Source organism: Rana temporaria, chromosome 5, assembly GCF_905171775.1.
Source record: "Rana temporaria chromosome 5, aRanTem1.1, whole genome shotgun sequence".
Lineage (NCBI taxonomy): Eukaryota > Metazoa > Chordata > Amphibia > Anura > Ranidae > Rana > Rana temporaria.
The window spans coordinates 370,427,402-370,445,952 of NC_053493.1; the positions used below are offsets into that span (position 1 = coordinate 370,427,402).

Sequence of the window (18,551 nt, forward strand, 5' to 3'; positions counted from 1 at the left end):
AGGAGGACATGGTACAGTGGGTTTAAGAGGGCACACTGCAGTGGGGTCAGGTGGGCAAGGAAGCAGTTTCCTGATGCAAAGAGGCACAGGGAAACTTCTGTAGTGGATCTACTTGTTGTGGCGCACTGATCCCCCCCCCCCCCCCCCACCTGGCTGTCTTTTCCATCCCAATTGATGTTGCCCATTGGATGTACTAATGGGGGGGGGGGGGGGGGGTTCAATCAGCGCCCTATACTCGGGAGATGAGCTTAGGTTTGTTGGACATGAGCCCAAGCTATTCTGACTGAAAACTTTTAAAGCTGACAGACAATCATAGGTGGCAGAGGCATTCCCCTTGGTAGCAAAATCAAATCAAACGGGCTTTGTGATTTGCCACAATCTATAGTAGAATCTGTCCATGTAAGCCTATTTATATTTTGTTTATTTTAGCTGACGCCACGTGAGAAGGCCGCTCAGAACTACAACCAGAAGCTAAAGGAAAAATTCCAGCATCACCCACAAATCAAGAGAATTTCAAGGCACAGACACCTCCCCAAATCTATATACAGCCAGATAAAGGAGCAACGCGTTATGAAGGAAGCTCGTCGCAAGAAGTATGTAAACACTTTTAGTTGTTATCTGAAGTATTGTACTTGTTCAAAACGAGCATAAAATGTGGCAGTTTTGGTTGAAAAGTCTAATTTACATTGGAAGGGTTTTAAAAAAAAATTCATGATTTATCGGCCTAGCGTGTCAGAGAATATTTATGGGTGATGGAAGATGGACTCTTAATCCTCGTACACACGATCAAATTATCTGGTGGGAATTGTGTGATGGCGTTTGTATGCTCCATCAGACAATTTTGTCAGACTTTCCGCTGACAAATGTGGGATAGCATGCTTTAAAATTGTCTGCCAACAATTGTGTGTTGTCGGATTATTCAATCGTGTGTACCAAAGTCCAAAGTACAAACACGCATGCTCGGAAGCAATGCTCACCAAACACAACGTTGGCAGAAGTTGTCCAAAGGTTGGCGCTAAAGAGCTGAAAAACCACGTTGTTTCATGTTTGGCCGACAATTCTTTGCCGTTTTGTATGCAATAAAAGTTTATGGCCAACGCCCTTCGGACAAAAGTCCTACGCTTTGTCCGCAGAATATCCGATCGTGTGTATGAGGCTTCAGATGCAGAACTACTCTAATGCTGATCTTGTCCTCCCATAAAACCTCTCATTTGGTTCTAAGGCTCTGTTCACATTACCGTGACTTGTGAGATCCCATGTTGGTTAATGAGAGTTGACTTAAAACGGTTCTCCACCCTAAAGTCAAGTCGCGCTGATCGGCACCCTCCCCCCTCCGGTGTCACATTTGACACCTTTCAGGGGGGAGGGGGGTGCAGATGCCTGTCTAAAGACAGGTATTTGCACCCACTTCCGGCCCGGCATTCACGGGCAAAAGACGGGCATTGCGCCACCTCCCATCGCCCCCCCTGTTGTGTGCTGGGAACACTCGGCTCCCAGCACACAGCGGGAGCCAATCGGCGGGCGGAGCGCGACTCGCGCATGCGCCGTAGGGAACCGGGCAGTGAAGCCGGAGCGCTTCACTTCCTGGTTCCCTCAGCGTGGATGGAGGGGGGAGCAGCAGGGTGACGAGCGATTGCTCGTCCTCTGCTGCGGGCGCCGCTGGACTCCAGGACAGGTAAGTGTCCTAATATTAAAAGTCAGCAGCTGCAGTATTTGTAGCTGCTGGCTTTTAATATTTTTTTTTGAGTGCACATCCGCTTTAATTGGCACTACTGAAGACACTCGGAAAAGGTTTTTGTACTACTTCAAGGCGACTTCTATTCCCTTCTACTCTATGCGTCTATCAAAGTAGTACTCCAGTCACCAGGAAGTTGCCTGGCAAAGTCGCATCGCAAGTTGTGTGACTTTCAAGCCGCGGCAGTGTGAACCAAACCTTATTATTTTTATTACAATTTTTTTTAGTTGTCCTTGGGAAAACAGTGATCAGAAACTGCTAGGAATGTTGATGATATCCTTATAATTCATAAAAATGCTGTGAAGTTCCTTTTTATAATCTGTATTAGCAAGAAGAGTTTTCCAAAATTTATTATTTACAATTTATTAACTGTAATTTCCTTTTGCAGGGATGTGAATCGTCGCAAACACAGCAAAGCGGGCACAGTGCCAATTTTATCAGAGAAGCAGAAGCCTGTGGTGGCCGTGGTGGACTAAGGCTATCCTTTGCCGTGTCAGTTTGTGGACATGTGGCTATAAGGGCACAGTATTTCTTTCAATGCTTTTGGGACTCGGACCACAAACCCAAAAATGTATTTTTCATATCTGGGCAGAGTCATCAAGGAACATGTCTGTTTGGAATATCCCTTGTAAAATGTTGGTTTTATTTTCAAAAACAATATGAACATGTGACTTAAGACGCCTCTAAGTTAAAAGTAACGGGGGATGTGAGTGATGCGGGATTGGGGGGGGGGGAGGTCCTCTCTACTCGGACATCTCTTTGTACTACAATTTTAAAGCATGATATGTTTGGTATCTATTTACATGGCGTAACATCATTTTTACCCCAAAATTGGGTGTTCTATTGTGTTTTGTGTTCACTAAAATTCATTAAAGTGTATTTTTTCCAAAAAACTTGCGTTTGAAAAATCGTTGTGCAAAATAGAGAGTGCAGCACCCACCATTGTGTTCTCTAGGGCCTCTGCCTAAAAAAATATTTGTTTTGGGGTTCTAAGGAATGTTCTAGCCAATGCAAATTTTTAGAATTGGCTTTGGCAGCTGGTGGTTATAAGACCCCTTTCACACTGAAGCGTTTTTACAGCGTTTTGGCATTAAAAATGGCGCTATTAAAACGCTCATAAAACACTCTCCATGCATCTCAATGGACCCTTTCACACTGAGTCCTGCAAGCGGCATCTTTGGAGCAGCTTTTGGGTGCTGAAAAAAAACGCTCCAAAAACGCCCCTCTATTAAAATGAATAGAAAGCTCTGTAAAAACACCTTACGCCCCAGTGTGAAAGGGGCCTAAGTGGACCTTCTATATTTCTATCATGACAAATTCCCTTTAAAATGAATTTGCAATTGTTTTCTTCACACTAACACAATTCATTAGGACTATTTTATACATGCGTTTTATATATATATTAAAAGTTTAACCTTTTTTTTTTTTTTTTTTTCATGAAAATTAATATTCCACTGTAGTGTTCTGTGCTGGCAGAGCTGAGTAATGGCCACACACCACCCATAGGCACAAGTATCTTGTAGTGTAAACAAAAAGAGAGGGGTGTGTGTGTGTGTGTCAGATGTTATTGCAATGTCAGAGATGAAGGTCTGCTCGAAGCTATCAAAGACCTGTGGAGGGACCAGTTGGAAGACCCTCCCTGTAGCTTGGCATTGAAGGCCTTGGAGAGCCAACGCCCTGACTTGCTCCTCACTGACTCCCCAAAGGAAACCCCTCTGCTACACAGAGAGTGGGAACGGTTTCTGGTGCACCAAGGGTTGGTCTACCGAAGGGGCCCCTCTGATGATTCTGAAGAAAAATTGCAGCTATTCCGACCTGAAAAACATAGGGAGACAGTATTAACTGCCTTACCTGACAACTATGGCCACCTAAGGCCCAAGAGGACTTTTCACCTGGCAAGGGACCAGTTCTACTGGCTTTGTATGCGGGCTGAAGTTAAGGACTATTGCTACTCCTGCTTCAGATGTATCCAAAGGAAGACTTTGCCTCACCAAGCTGCCCCAATGGGCCATCTTCAGAGTCAGGGACCCATGGAGCTTTGTGTGCATTGACATTCTGTGCTTGGAGCCTGATCTTAGCGGGCAGAGAAATATCCTGGTAGTGACTGACCATTACACTCGGTATGCCCTGGCGTCTTCCACGAGGGACCAACAAGCATCGGCCGTGAAATTCTTTGTGCACTATGGTCTGTCCTAACGCATCCACTCTGATCAAGGGAGAGATTTTGAGAGTAGTTTCATCAAGAGACTTTTAGTCCTGTTGGGCATCGGGAAGTCTAAAACCACCCCGTATCATCCTCAAGGAGATCCTCAACCAGAGAGATTAAATCAAACCCTCCTAGGTATGCTCGGAACTCTATATTCATAACAAAAGCAGCACTGGAGCAATCATATAGTGGCTACTGTGCATGCTTATAACAGCAACGCCAATGAAGATTACTCTCCCTATATTTTGATGTTCGGACGGTGGGCCCGGCTGCCAGTAGACTTGGCCTTCGGCACATACCTCGACCATACCCTCTGTGGGAAGTTGCTGAGGTATGTGGATCACGTGCAGAGACATCTGAAGACTGTCTATGATATGGCTCAAGCTGCCTCATATGCCCGAGGACAGAGAAACAAAATAAACTTTGACCTCAAGGTAGGAGTGCAGGACCTACAGCCGGATGACAAGGTACTGCTGAGAAACCTGGGTGTCCTTGGAAAGCACAAGTTGGCTGACCACTGAAAGTCACAGCCCTATGTCATTTGCAAGCATCTGCCAGTATTCCCAGTATATCAAAGCCGGCCAGAGGGAAGCACAAGCCTGCTGAAGACTTGGCATCGCAATCATCTGATGCCTCTGTCAGAAGCAGTTCATGTGCCACCACAGACAGATTAACAGTCCACACCCACGGCCTCTCAAAGATCCCAGCCAGTGACTAGATCTGTCTGTACCCCTTGCTGAAGATGAAAACAAATACACCAAAAAGGAAAACTCTGCGCTCCTGAAAGTTCACCAATTATAAATCCACTTAATGTTTGTGAAGAAAAAAACATACATTAACACTTTAATTTTCGGAAGATCCAGTCCTTTATATGGTTAAAAAAGGGAAAGTTTCCACAATGTACACAATATAATAAAAAAAAGTATAAAAAAAACTTTCCAAATGTCTGCATCAGACCAGCACCCTCTTCAGACTTCAAATGGTTAAAGCTTGCGGTTTTAGTTTGTGGGCTGTCTAGCAAGACATCATTAGTGCAAATGGTGAGCACAGTACATTACCCAGCCAGATGTACACATCGATCGAATGTCCTTCTCCTGGCTGATGTAACAATGTCCGGGATCCTAAGCTCTCTCCTATGCGGGTATGGAAGCTTCACAGACCCGATAAATGTGACTGCTGGAGACACAGGGTGGATCAGCCTATCAGAAAGGACGCTCTCCCTGGGTGAACATGCAAGCGTCCCACGTCTGAGACACTGTTTCAGTAAACCAGCTGTACTGCAGGGAGAAGTTTAGGCGCCCTCCAGTGGGCAAATTGCAGTATGCGCTTGTTGAAAAATCAACAGCGTTGCATGGCGATTAAAATAATCGGATATAAAAGTTCTTATGCATGAATAGGATCTTCCATCATAAAAGGGGGATATTAAGAGGGGTCCTAGACGACGCGTTTCGCCCTTACAAGAGCTTTGTCACAGTCAATAGGACCTAGGTATAAAGTTTAATTAAATAGACTAAGATAGGGCCTAGGGAGAGCGTCCTTTCTGATAGGCTGATCCACCCTGTGTCTCCAGCAGTCACATTTATCGGGTCTGTGAAGCTTCCATACCCGCATAGGAGAGAGCTTAGGATCCCGGACATTGTTACATCAGCCAGGAGAAGGACATTCGATCGATGTGTACATCTGGCTGGGTAATGTACTGTGCTCACCATTTGCACTAATGATGTCTTGCTAGACAGCCCACAAACTAAAACCGCAAGCTTTAACCATTTGAAGTCTGAAGAGGGTGCTGGTCTGATGCAGACATTTGGAAAGTTTTTTTTATACTTTTTTTATTATATTGTGTACATTGTGGAAACTTTCCCTTTTTTAACCATATAAAGGACTGGATCTTCCGAAAATTAAAGTGTTAATGTATGTTTTTTTCTTCACAAACATTAAGTGGATTTATAATTGGTGAACTTTCAGGAGCGCAGAGTTTTCCTTTTTGGTGTATTTGTGTATTTGTGGTACTTCAGGGTATCCGGATCTCTGCAGCACGGACTGTTCTCAGCCCATACGAGGGTTTTAAGTATTTCATGGGATATTAGTTATTTCCCATTGAGCGCCAGTGATTTTTTTGTATGAAGATGAAAACAGCGAGGCAGGATAACCTCCCCTCCTATGGTAATTTGTGGGATGTTCCTCTGCCAGGATTTATGCAGATGCAAATTGTATGGTTTCCTGTGCACACTAACCTTTTTTTTTTTTTTTTTTTAGATGCCTTTAAAGTGTTGTTGCTAGGCAGAATAGTTAATCTTCCCTCTTCCTGCACCTAGGTGCTTAAGCTTCCTAACCTACACCGCACAGACTCCTGGGAATGTAGTGGGTGTAACTTTCCAGGAGTCTGAAGAATCATGTCACTTGGACAGTACAGGTGCTGAAACCTGATCTGAAACCTATTACACTGCTTGTGCAGCACTGAGCATGTGCGAGATCTGCAAGGCTGAAATCCAGGAAGTCATACAGTCTGGCTTCATGATGCCCACACTTAAGATGGCCCCAGTCAATTTCTATTTTATAAAGTGTCTAAATGCTGTAACAACCTAACAAAACGGACCTTAGTTTACAGACTAACTTTACTAGAATACATTAAGCTTGTGTATTACAGGGGTATTTATATTTAAAAAGTGAAATTGTGGCCGGAACTCCGCTTTAAAAGGATGTAACACTTCATAAACTCTTTACCTCCTTTGGTGGACCAAAGGTTCTTTGGTGGGGGGAGTGTGTAGCGGGGGCTGCTCTAACAAAGATCTAACAAACTGCATAAAAAAAAAGCCAAACATTTTTATATGGGGGGGGGGGGGGGGGGGCTAACCCGGCAGAGGTAAATTAGATGCCTTTTATAAAACCTGACTGGAATATTTCCAGGTTGCTGCTAAGTGAGGCCTAGTCATCACTGCTCACCTTGGTCATCACACGAATTACCTTTTTCTCTAATGCAAACCTCCCTCATATTCTCGCTCTCCCCCCTGATGTAGTAGTTCTGAGCTCAGGGTTTGAGAGCTCACTCCTGTGATGGAGGAGGTGAGCAGTGATGACTAGGCCTCACTTTGCAACGTCCTGGGAGTATTCCAGTCAGGGTTCATAAGGTATGTAAATGGCCTATAGCAAGGGCTTTATTCAACTTTAGTCAAAGCTGCACAGTTTGCTTGTATCTGCATAGGCAGTTTTGTGGTAAAGGTGAACTATCCATTTAAAGTTGTCTTTTTGCAAGGCAAATGGAACATTATTTTGTCATATCCTGCTTATTCCAATGTTGTCAAATTCAAACAAGTTAGAATGTGTTAACTGTTTAAAATGTTGGTGTATGCATTTCTCTGGTGAAAATACCCCAAGAACATTCAATCAAAAAAAGAAAATGCGCTAACAACATCCAAATTTGTCCAATTCATACAACAGCCACAGCTTTTTACACTGTGTGAAAAATGCCTGAAACTAACATGCAGATGGCGGTTAATTGACACCCAACAAATGCCCATGATGTTTTTTTGTAAGCAGAATTTTTTTTTTATATAATAGTCCCCAGAGGTCTCCCTTGCAATAAAAGCCTATTACTTTCCTGTTTAAAAATTTCTGTATAATGTACATTGATCTGGCATGCTTAGCTCAGTGTACATTCAATGCGTGCAGAGATGAATTAACTGCTGTGCGCATTGGGCTGGAGTAAGGTCGGTACTGTTATTACCAATTTGAGGCAGGATTTGCATCATCCCAGGCCAGCCAATCAAAAAAAAAAAAAACAAGAATAGGTGAAAATGGCTGCGCTACTAGTGTTGCTCACGAATATTCGCATTGCGAATATTCGACTTGAATATAGCATATTCGAGAAATTGCGCTATATTTCGAATTTCGCGGTGAATATTCGCAATTCCGAATATTCGCATTTTTTCAATTTGATTTTTAAAACAGATCACATCCTATCGACGTCTAAAAGCATTGCTGGTATGATTAGAGACCCTGGGCCGAGTAGCTAAGCTGAGGCGATCCTTTTATGTTGCCAAATTGAAAAAAAAAAAATTGCGATTTTTCGCTATTGCGAATGCGAAAATTATTGCGAATTTTCGATAACTGTGGTAGGAGAACTCTGATTGTCTCTGATGCAAAAGGGGGGGCTTTGTGTATGTGTATGTTATGAATATTTGTATGTTTGATATTATTATTTTTTGTAAGAAGGAAAAAATTGCGCATACCTTAAAAAAGGGGAGAATACAGCAGCAACTCAAAAATGTTATACAACATAAATTAATACAAGACAGAAAATGGAGTCGCTCTACAAGAATAAAAAATATGTCTAGTGACAAGACATGTGGGCAAATTATAAAATAAGCAAGCGCAAATAACTTGTGAAATACACAGTGAAACAAATATATAAAGAAATATAGTCCCAATAATAGAAAAATAATCTTTCATAAAAATGTCTGATATGTGAAGTGAAAAAAAGTCCAAAGCATGCAGCATGAACGTGTTCAATCTTCAAGGTGTTTGATTGACAAACGGCTGTGACAGATGGATAGAGTAAAGAATCACCACCAATGCAAAACACTTTTTATTTTGTATTGTAAAATATCACGAATATTCTGAGCCAATCAGAGTGCTCCTTCAGCATTTGCCGAATATTCGCAATTATTTTGTATTGTAAAATATCAAGAATATTCTGAGCCAATCAGAGTGCTCCTTCTGCATTTGCCGAATATTCGCAATTATTTTGTATTGTAAAATATAAAGAATATTCTGAGCCAATCAGAGTGCTCCTTCCGCATTTGCCGAATATTCGCAATTATTTTGTATTGTAAAATATCACGAATATTCTGAGCCAATCAGAGTGCTCCTACAGCATTTGTCGAAATTGCGCAATAAATATCGCATTCGCATGTTGCGATATTTCGATAAAATATCACGAATATTCTGAGCCAATCAGAGCGCTCCTCCAGCATTTCTCGAAATTGCGCAATAAATATCGCATTCGCATGTTGCGATATTTCGATAAAATATCACGAATATTCTGAGCCAATCAGAGTGCTCCTACCGCAGTTATAAAAAAATCGCAATTATTTTCGCATTCGCAATAGCGAAAAATCGCAATCATTTAATTTCGATAAAATATCACGAATATTCGAATTTAGCGAATATATCTCGAATATTCGAATATATATTCGAGATATATCGCGAAATCGAATATGGCATATTCTGCTCAACACTATGCGCTACCCCTCCTCTATAGTGATCATTATATATATATATATATATATATATATATATATATATATATATATATATATATATATATATATATAAAATGATATATGAATGCAATTATCGAAGTGCTAACAGTCCATAAAAGTGAAAACTGGGTGTAATTCAGCCTGGAAAGGAGCCAGCCTTCAGCAAAGAGGCGAGAGCAGCCCTGGAGTGTGGAAAACCATTGGATGTATATCCAGACATCTCTAATATTCCTCACCGGGCAGGTAAACAGGGGTACTCCTTTTGGGGGTACGTGCTAAATAAAAGGAAAGCCATGAGCCTAGTATCTTCAACAAACGGATATATGGAGCATTGTGGCTAATGACCTACCATGAGAGGCTGACCAGATATACTAAGCACATCTTAACCTACCTCAGCATAAACTCAGGAGGTCAACAACTTGTTGTGAGTTTGGTCCAAGGAGTGCACTGGAGTGGTGATGGGACATGAAGATTGTGGTTTTCAACACGGAGCACTTAAGCAGTTTGCACTTTATTTACAGCATTTTTGCACTTTGGTGGTGGAATTCATAAATAATTTATATATATATATTTAAAAAAGTATCACTATTGGGGAGGGGTAGTGCAGCTATTTTTACTTACTGTTTCATGTTATCACAACTTATTCGCAGCAGCTTCCCAATATTATGAACCACTTGCTTACTGGAGACTTAAACCCCCCTCCTGCCCAGACCAATTATCAGCTTTCAGCGCTCTCACTCTTTGAATGACAATTGCGCGGTCATACAACACTGTACCCAAATGATATTTTTATCACCTCTGTGGTTTTTATTTTTTGTTAAAATAAAAATGACAGAATAAAAAAAAAAAATAATACAAAACCGTTTTATATTTTGTAATAAAATTTTGCAAATGGGTAATTTTTCTCCTTCATTGATGTATGCTGATGAGGCTGCACTGGTGGGCACCGATGGGCTGCACTGGTTGGCACCGATAGCTGGCAATGATGGACTCTGATCAGCACTGGTAGGTGAAACTGATAGGCAGCACTGCTAGGTGGCACTGATGAGGTACTGACTGACTGGCATCACTGGTGGCCATTGATAGGTGGGCACTATTGAGCCTGATGCGCCTCTTCCACTGGGGACCGCTGTCCCTTACACAAGAGCCGCTGATCGGCTTTTTTTTCTCCTCACGCTGTCAGCATGAGGAGAAAAAGAAATGATTGCAGAGCTTTGTTTACATCACGTAATCAGCTGTCATTGGCTGACAACTGATCACCAGGACTGGCCCCATACTCGGATCTGTGATCACCGGAGTTTCAGTGACTCGATTATCTCCGCACGCGTTCCTTGCAGGGGGTGCGTGCAAAGGGGAGGACGTCTATTAATGGCCTCCCGGCAATTGGGGTCCGCGCTGTAGTTGTCATTTCGGCTATAGCGTGGACGCCTAGTGGTTAATATCAGTATTCGCTATTATGGGTTTTGCATGAATTTAGGTTTGAGGTAGCACAGCTTATATTTTCTAATATCTGTAAAATAGCAGAAGATCCGAAACCCTGAGAAGATGTAGGTGCTGTTGAGGAAGCTAGTGGATATTGCGTCAGTGGAAGAGAGGTATTTACAATCTTTTCTTCCGTTTTTAAATAGCAGTGTATTGGGCAAAATGGTCAAACTCTGGTGCCTGTTGGCCTGCACATTTATATTTGGCCTGCACAGCTGTTGGAACAGGAAAGATGAAGCAAGACTATGGCAGTAAAGGCTGTTATTTCGTTTAACAAACATTGTACTAGATGCCTTTTCTGTGACTTGGTTTTGGAGCATGACTACTCACCACCCAGTGTGCAAGGTATTCTATGCCCTCCAAGCTAATAGAATTCTAGAAAACATCTGTCCTGATCTACAGAACACTGGCACTTAAAAAAAAAAATATTATAATTTTTTACAGAATAAAAGTTTTATTTTTATATAGTCACACCATGACTTCATTAGGAACATAGCATAGTGTACAAACACATGCCAGATAGTAGGGTATGGGACTTTTACACTTGTGGTCTGTACTTCAAGCTGCCACATGTTGGCATCCCAGGGTGCAACATGAAGCGTTACTTGCAACTTCATAATCATGCATAGTACAGTGGCCTGTGGAGTTTGACCTTTGGCCATCCAAGAGAAAAGTGAAAGTGCATGTCTGAACTTTGACAAGGATGAATTTTACCTAGATGTAGACATGAAGTAGGAAATGGCATAAGGTTGAGAAATACATTGGCAAAATAAGAGACTGGGGAGGTCGACAACATTGATTGGGGTGAAAAATAATATTTTTACAGTTACTGCAGCCAATAAGATTTTAATAATTTTGTTTAGCTTCTGAAGTGGGAGATTTCTCCAATATGGAGCTTGGCGGGTACTCTACCAAACACTTCGGGTATAGATATGGATTATTTTCCTTGTATATGTCTGCCCTGTTTTAACAAGAAACGTAATTTATCTTATATTGCATACAATGGTGGTATGAATAAATTTGCTGCTTCTTGAGAGACCTTGAGGCTCACTTATGCAAATTCTGACTTGAGCTACAATGTCCTCAATCCGCCTCCTTGTTGGTACATCACTGGGATTGTTATCTTGCCGGATGAGCCTGAGTGCCCAGATGAAGATGAACTTTGCAAAGATGAACACTCCAGCTTTCAGTGCCCTCAGGAAGAAATCTGCTGAAATAAGTATTTCTAGATGCCTGCTTTCCAGTTATAGCCCCCCAGTATTAGTATAAGTTTTCAGTTCAGAGGGTTCCCCCTCCCTACCACATTATCATGTCATAATTCCTGGTTCAGCCCCAACGAAATATAAAATGCTAAGATAGAGGAACCCCATATCCTGGTTTTTGAATTCTCCATCAGGGTATGACATGGCATGCTAACCCCTCGACAGTGAGTGTTTTTTCACAGGAAGTATTCTTGATCTTTATTAGGGTCATTTTATGTGGTCAGCTTACATGCTAGCAATATGTGCCCAACTGGATGCTGTTTTCGTATGCAGTTACGGCATTTATTTTCTGCAGAAAACCGGGTACTGTGGGCAGCAACTGCCCTTTGCGTTAATTAAATGCTAGTCATGTCTGTATTTTGGTTTCAATCATTTTTTTTAAAATTAATAAAATACATAAATAAATACAAACTAATGGCCAGTGAAGTGTGGTGTTGCTGCATTTTGAAATCTAGGTGCTCTCAAGGTATTTGGAGGTTCTTTTAGGTAGATTCACGAAGAGTTAGGCCAGCTTATCTGTAGATAAGCCGACCTAACTCTGAATCTAAGCCGACCTATGTTTAAGTGTATTCTCTAACAGAGATACACTTAAACATATCTAAGATAGGACGGCTTGCGCCATCCTATCTTAGATTGCAATGTATTGGCTTACCGCTAGGTGGCGCTTACATTGCGGCCGGCCTAGATTATGGAAATGAGGGGATACGACGATTCACGAGCGTACGACAGGGCCGACATCGTCGCATTACGTTGTTTCCGTACGCGATAGGCCGCCTAAAGTTATTCCACCTATGAGGTGGAATAACAATGTTAAGTATGGCCGCCGTTCCCGTCGCGAGGTTCAAATTTTTTACGTAGTTTGCGCAAGTCGTCCGCGAATCGGGATTTACGTCGTTTACGTACGCGTCGAAATCAATAGGCCCGTACGGCCTACTTAGCCGCAATGCGCACTGGGAAATGTAGTCGCCCGGCGCATGCGCAGTGTAAAAAACGTCAAAAAACGTGAGGTCAAGCCTCATTTCCATACTACACGCCCCTCTCCCAGTCATTTGAATTAGGCGCGCTTACGCCCGCTCGTTTTAGGCTACGCCGCCGAAAATTTGAAGGTAAGTGGTTTGAGAATCACTTCTAACCTAAATAATTTACGGCGGTGTAGCCTAAAAAGAGTAGGCTAGGCCGTCCTAATTTTAGGCGCCCCTACGTGAATCTACCCATTTGTGTTTTTTTTTTTTTTGCATTGTTCAGTATTGCAAATGACCCCATCCATGTGCACTTTTCCTCTATTAGTAATACATTGATTTGAGAGATTACCACTTGCTAGTTTAGCTGTATTTGGCGCAGATACATGTTAGGAGTCTCCAGCTGCCCTTGGCTTCTTGTATGATTTTGTACCATACTACCATTAGGCTGCATTCACACTATAACGCGGCGTATGCGGCCTATTTTGCCGCGATTTGTAAACTTTTTTTTTTTTAACAAAACATTTAACATTGATGTCTATGTCGACCGCCGAAAGCCGCCTGAAAAAAAGGGTCCGGGACTTGTTTTCAGGCGGCAGGCGTACGGCGTTTCGGCGTTCGGCGTGAGATGTGAACCATCTCATAGACCTCAATGTAAATTCGCCCCTCCAGCGGCACGAGCGTCGGGCGTAAATACGCCTAGGTGTGAATGCAGCCTTACTGTTCTATTGACATAAAAAGAGGGAATGGAGGAGTATGGGATTATTGCGGTGCCAGAATAGAAACCAAACAAAAGCGGATATACAAAAATAGAAAAGTTTTATTGGTTACATAAAGATAAAGATTAGTTCGGACATAAGAGCAGTGTACAAATATTGTGGGAGCAATACATTAAGATACAAGCCAGTGGTCAAGTCTTCCCTACTAGTTTCGCCAATCCTTTGGCTTCATCAGGGGATTTATGACGTGACCATCACAATGAAATACTCTAGAAAGACAAAAATCATTTATCAATTCATTCAATAATTACATAAGTGTAACATTGTTCACAATAATTAGTTTACTTATAGTTTAGCTAGGAAATGTGGCGGAGAAAATTAAAGCCCAGGTGCCAAAATGCAAACCCCAAAAAAGTCCCATAACCCCTGTAGAGCCCCACATAGTGCAAGCAAGCACTATAAACCCTGGAGGGTAACATGATGGTAAACCTACCCACAGCTGCCCAGTGAGCCAAGTAGGGAACCCAAGTCGCCTGAAAGCAAATACACATCCAGGAGCCTCTGGTAGTTGCTATCTAGTAATGAAAAGATCAATATTAGAGAAAAGGAAGGGAAGGTATTTTTTTCTAACAGTAAAAAAGTATATATATGATAATCCATAACATAGCAAGGTAATTTAATGAGGGCATACCTGAAGGGACTTGCAGCTAATTAAAAAAATATATATATAGAAGAAAAGACAAAACAGCGGGGACACTGAGCAGACTGCTAATACAGAAGTATCTGTTTAAAGATTAAATCAGACAGATGAATAAATTAGTAAAAATAAATAAGAGTGATGTAAAAAAGAAGAAAAATCAAATGATTAAAAATGAGAGAGAAAAATGTTCTATTGACATGTTCTCTCAAATAGATACCCCTCCACACCCAGTGATTATTCCCTTGCTCTTTTCTGTAACTGTTCTTCTGACTAGGCTCTGGGTCTAATCCCTGTGTAAGCTCTGTGACAGTCTGTCTTGGAGCTTACACAAGGTTGTTGACCCTTCTGTCCTACCCCACAAGAACATATAAAGTTAACTGCTTGTTCAAGCCTAGGGGCACATGCTCTCCTCTACAGACTACCCCCTGGCATCCTCACATCCAGTGTAGGGCTGTGGGCGTTGGAGTATATTGGGAAAAGGGCCCTGGGGTCCAGTCTTGCAAACCCAAGGAGCCTACGGGAGTGCTTTTTGTGGGCCAGTAGACCTAAATTATAGGTAGATTCAGTAAGAGTTAGGCCGGCTTATCAGTAGATAAGCCGACCTAACTCAGAATCTAAGCCGACTTATGTTTAAGTGTATGCTCAAACAGAGATACGCTTAAACATATCTAAGATAGGACGGCTTGCGCCGTCCTCTCTTAGGTTGCAATATTTCGGATGGCCGCTAGGTGGCGCTTCCATTGCGGTCGGCGTAGAATATGTAAATTAGTAGATACGCCGATTCACAAACATAGGCCCGGCCGCCGCAGTACATTTACGCCGTTTCCGTAAGCCATTATCGGGCCTAAAGTTATTCCATCTATTAGATGGAATAGCAATGTTAAAGTATGGCCGCCGTTCTCGCTTTGAGATTCGTAATTTTTACGTCGTTTGCGTAAGTCGTCCGCGAATAGAGATTTACATTGTTTACGTCCACGTCAAAATCAATAGGCCCGTGCGGCGTACTTAGCCGCAATGCACACTGGGAAATGTAGGCGCCCGGCGCATGCACAGTAAAAAAAAAACGTCAAAAACGTAAGGTCAAGCCTTATTAACATAAAACACGCCCCCCCTTACACACATTTGAATTGGGCGCCCTTACGCCCGCCCGCTTTAGGCTACGCCGCCGTAACATAGCAGGCAAGTACATTGTGAATCATGTACTTGCCTAGCTAACTTACGGCGGCGTAGCCTAAACACGCAAAGCTACTCCGCCGTATCTTTGAACCGGGGGTCTCAAACTGGCGGTCCTCCAGCTGTTGCGAAACTACAAGTCCCATGAGGCATTGCAAGGCTGACAGTTACAAGCAGGACTCCCACAGGCAGAGGCATGATGGGACTTGTAGTTTTGCAACAGCTGGAGGGCTGCCAGTTTGAGACCCCTGCTTTAAACCTTGCCGCTGCTGGGACAGCCCTACTGCAAGGCAGCATTTTTGTTAACCCCATCCGAGTTAAGCGTGGATGCATAAATATCAGTGTTTGAGAATATCGTACTTCATGATTTTTCCTTAACCTGCTGATATAAAACAATTCTACTTTCAAGGGTTAAGGGGGACCCCCTGGAACTCTGACATAAGGCCATTCATAAAACAAACTAAAAAAAAGTCTTATAGGCTATACAGATAAAACCATGTTAATATAAACATAATTAGGTCTTTGATTAAAACAGTTTGTCACTAAAGCAATATGGCTTTATTCCCCAGCAAGGCATTGTACAAGTAAGTTTTCATATTTTACTGCTCTATGCCATTAATTTGATTCCCTACATTTCTCCTTTAATCAGAGTAATGAATAAGAAGTGGCAGCAAAGGCTTCTGGGAAAGCGTTCACCGCACAGGCTGGGTAGAATCAGTAGGAAGAAAGGGAACCTGACAACAGGGGGCAGTTCTATTAATTAGGACAAAGAAATAAAGAAAAAATACAGAGGTCTTTGTATCAGCAGAAGTGACTGCCGCTTTGTATCCAAAACTGCTCTGAACAAAAGTACAAAGTGCATTATTCAACATTGCAGTGGCTCAGATTTGAGGCTAAAGTAAACCTGTCAGCACCATAGTGATACAAAACAGTCTGCAGTACTACAATACAGGCGCCCAGTGGTCCCTTGTCATACCTGTTAGATGTGTCTGCATGAGTGTCCTGGTACCCTGAATAACGGGGGCCTACCCCTACCGGACTGCTGGCTAGTATTGCCATTCTTCACAGTCATGGTCCCAAAGGGGGGTGTGGGAAGGAGTTTAACTTACCAAAATAATGTTGAAGCTTTTTTATTAGAATGCCATATGACTGATGGGAATTGGAAGGGGGCATACCAGAACAAATCTTAACCTCATGCCTACTGGTAACTTATACCCCCTTCCTGCCCAGGCCAACTTTCACCTTTCAGCGCTGTCACTCTTTGAAGGACAATTGCGCGGTCATGCAAAACTGTACCCAAATTACATTATTATCCAATTTTTCCCACAAATAGAGCTTTCTTTTGGTATTTAATCACTGCAGTTTTTTTTATTCTTTTGCTAAAAAAAAAGACCGGAAATTTTGAAAAAAACTGTTTCTCCTAACGCCTTCCAGGACGGCACACCAGAGAGATGAGGGCTCCTCCCACAGGAAACACAATCAATTGACAAGTTTGTTATAAGTTCCCACCCACCCCCTTGCTCCTCAGTATTTGATTGTGTTTCTTCCCGAACACAGCGACACGTTTGTTGTTTTATATTACCTGGAGACGGTGAGGTCGAAGGGTACCCCTGTTGAGGCAGGTTCAGGGAGGCCGGGGAGAGCTGAACTAACCTGTTGGCTTCGGTCGCTCACAGGTCGCCACAAAGATATGCATGGGCGCTCTGAGCTGTGGTGAAAAAGCCATCGTCCCTCTGCAAAAAAGCCGCCACGCTGCTGATCTCTCCTTCCTGGGGGGGTTTGCAAAGGAGCATTGCGCTCCAGGCCTCGCTCTGAGGTACAGGAAGCGCGTCACCGGAGAGTGGGCGTTCCCTACACGGCAACCCGGAAGTGACGCTTCGGCGTGGAGAGCAGCGTGGAGCGGTGGGGTCGGCGGCGGATAAACCCTACAACAGGTACCGGCAAGCCAAGGACCCAGTCAACCTCCTCATGATGGAAGAGGAAGGGAAGACTAGCGCTGCGGCAACCAAATCCAGATCGGGGGTCGGTGAGTACTGTCCCTCCTGGAAAGGGAGGAAAGAGGAGAGTGAGAGTTCCTGAACTTCAGGATGCAGCTGGTATCGGCTGCCTTCCTCGTTCTCTCTCTCTTTTCTCCCCAGTACAGCCTGCAGCCCTGAGCGGGAAGGAATAACATTGCTGTTTATTATGTTCCCTCTCTAACAGAATCTCCCGGTGAAACCCAGGGGGCCTCTGCTCAATCCTCAGCCTCAGCTAGTTACAGCTCCTCTAAAAAATGCGGAAACTGTAAAGATAAGCTCCCAAAATCCCACACCAAACCCTTCTGCCACAAGTGTATTAACCAGCTGGCTGGGAAGGAGGCGGCTGCCATGATGAAAAATGTTCTCTTATCAATGCAGTCCGAAATGTTGGCTACGGTTAGCGCTTTCAGGGAGACGGCTACACAAGCAGCCACAGCCCCTAGTACAGAGGAACCGGTCCCTAGAGAGGGTCTGACCTCTCAGGGAAGTCTCCTTGCAGGACCCAGTACCCCTTTCCTACCCTCCCAAATCTTTCTTCATGATCAGGAAGAAGAGGAAAGTGAGGTCATGAGCCAGGTCACTAGACACAGCTCAGAGGGTGAGGAGGATAGAGACTCAGTCATGTCTCAGGAGGAAGGAAAACTGAAAAGGTTCCTCTTCTCAGCAGAGGATGTGGACAGTCTCCTTCAGGCAATCTATGCCACTGAAGAGATTCCAGAGGTTCCCAGAACGACCTCTGCACAGGATAAGGTGTATAGGGGGCTCAGTGAAACACAGGATAGAGTCTTCCCTCTTCACAAATCACTAAAATAAATAATCCTACAAGAGTGGAAATATCCAGAAAGGAGACTGACCACTCAGAAAACCTGGAAACGGAAGTACCCATTCCCCCAGTCAGTTGGGGAAGTCTTTTTTAAACTCCCAAAACTGGATGCGGCCCTGTCCCAGGTCACAAAACAGTCAGACCTTTCATTTGAAGATGCTGGCAGTATTAGAGACCTAATGGATCGTAGGGCCGAATCACTCCTAAGGAAAG

The 18,551-nt window shown here is 43.2% G+C and overlaps 1 protein-coding gene across 1 annotated transcript in view; it reads left to right on the top strand.

The window, feature by feature from the left end:
- Positions 1-2,560, top strand: part of DCAF13 (DDB1 and CUL4 associated factor 13) — a 36,935-nt gene extending 34,375 nt beyond the window's left edge. Inside the window, exons 10-11 of the mRNA XM_040354823.1 lie at positions 430-593; positions 2,124-2,560. Coding sequence (XP_040210757.1) covers positions 430-593; positions 2,124-2,211 — 252 coding nt within the window. The 3' untranslated portion in view covers positions 2,212-2,560. The remainder of the gene's footprint in view (positions 1-429; positions 594-2,123) is intronic.
- Positions 2,561-18,551: the final 15,991 nt, after the last annotated feature.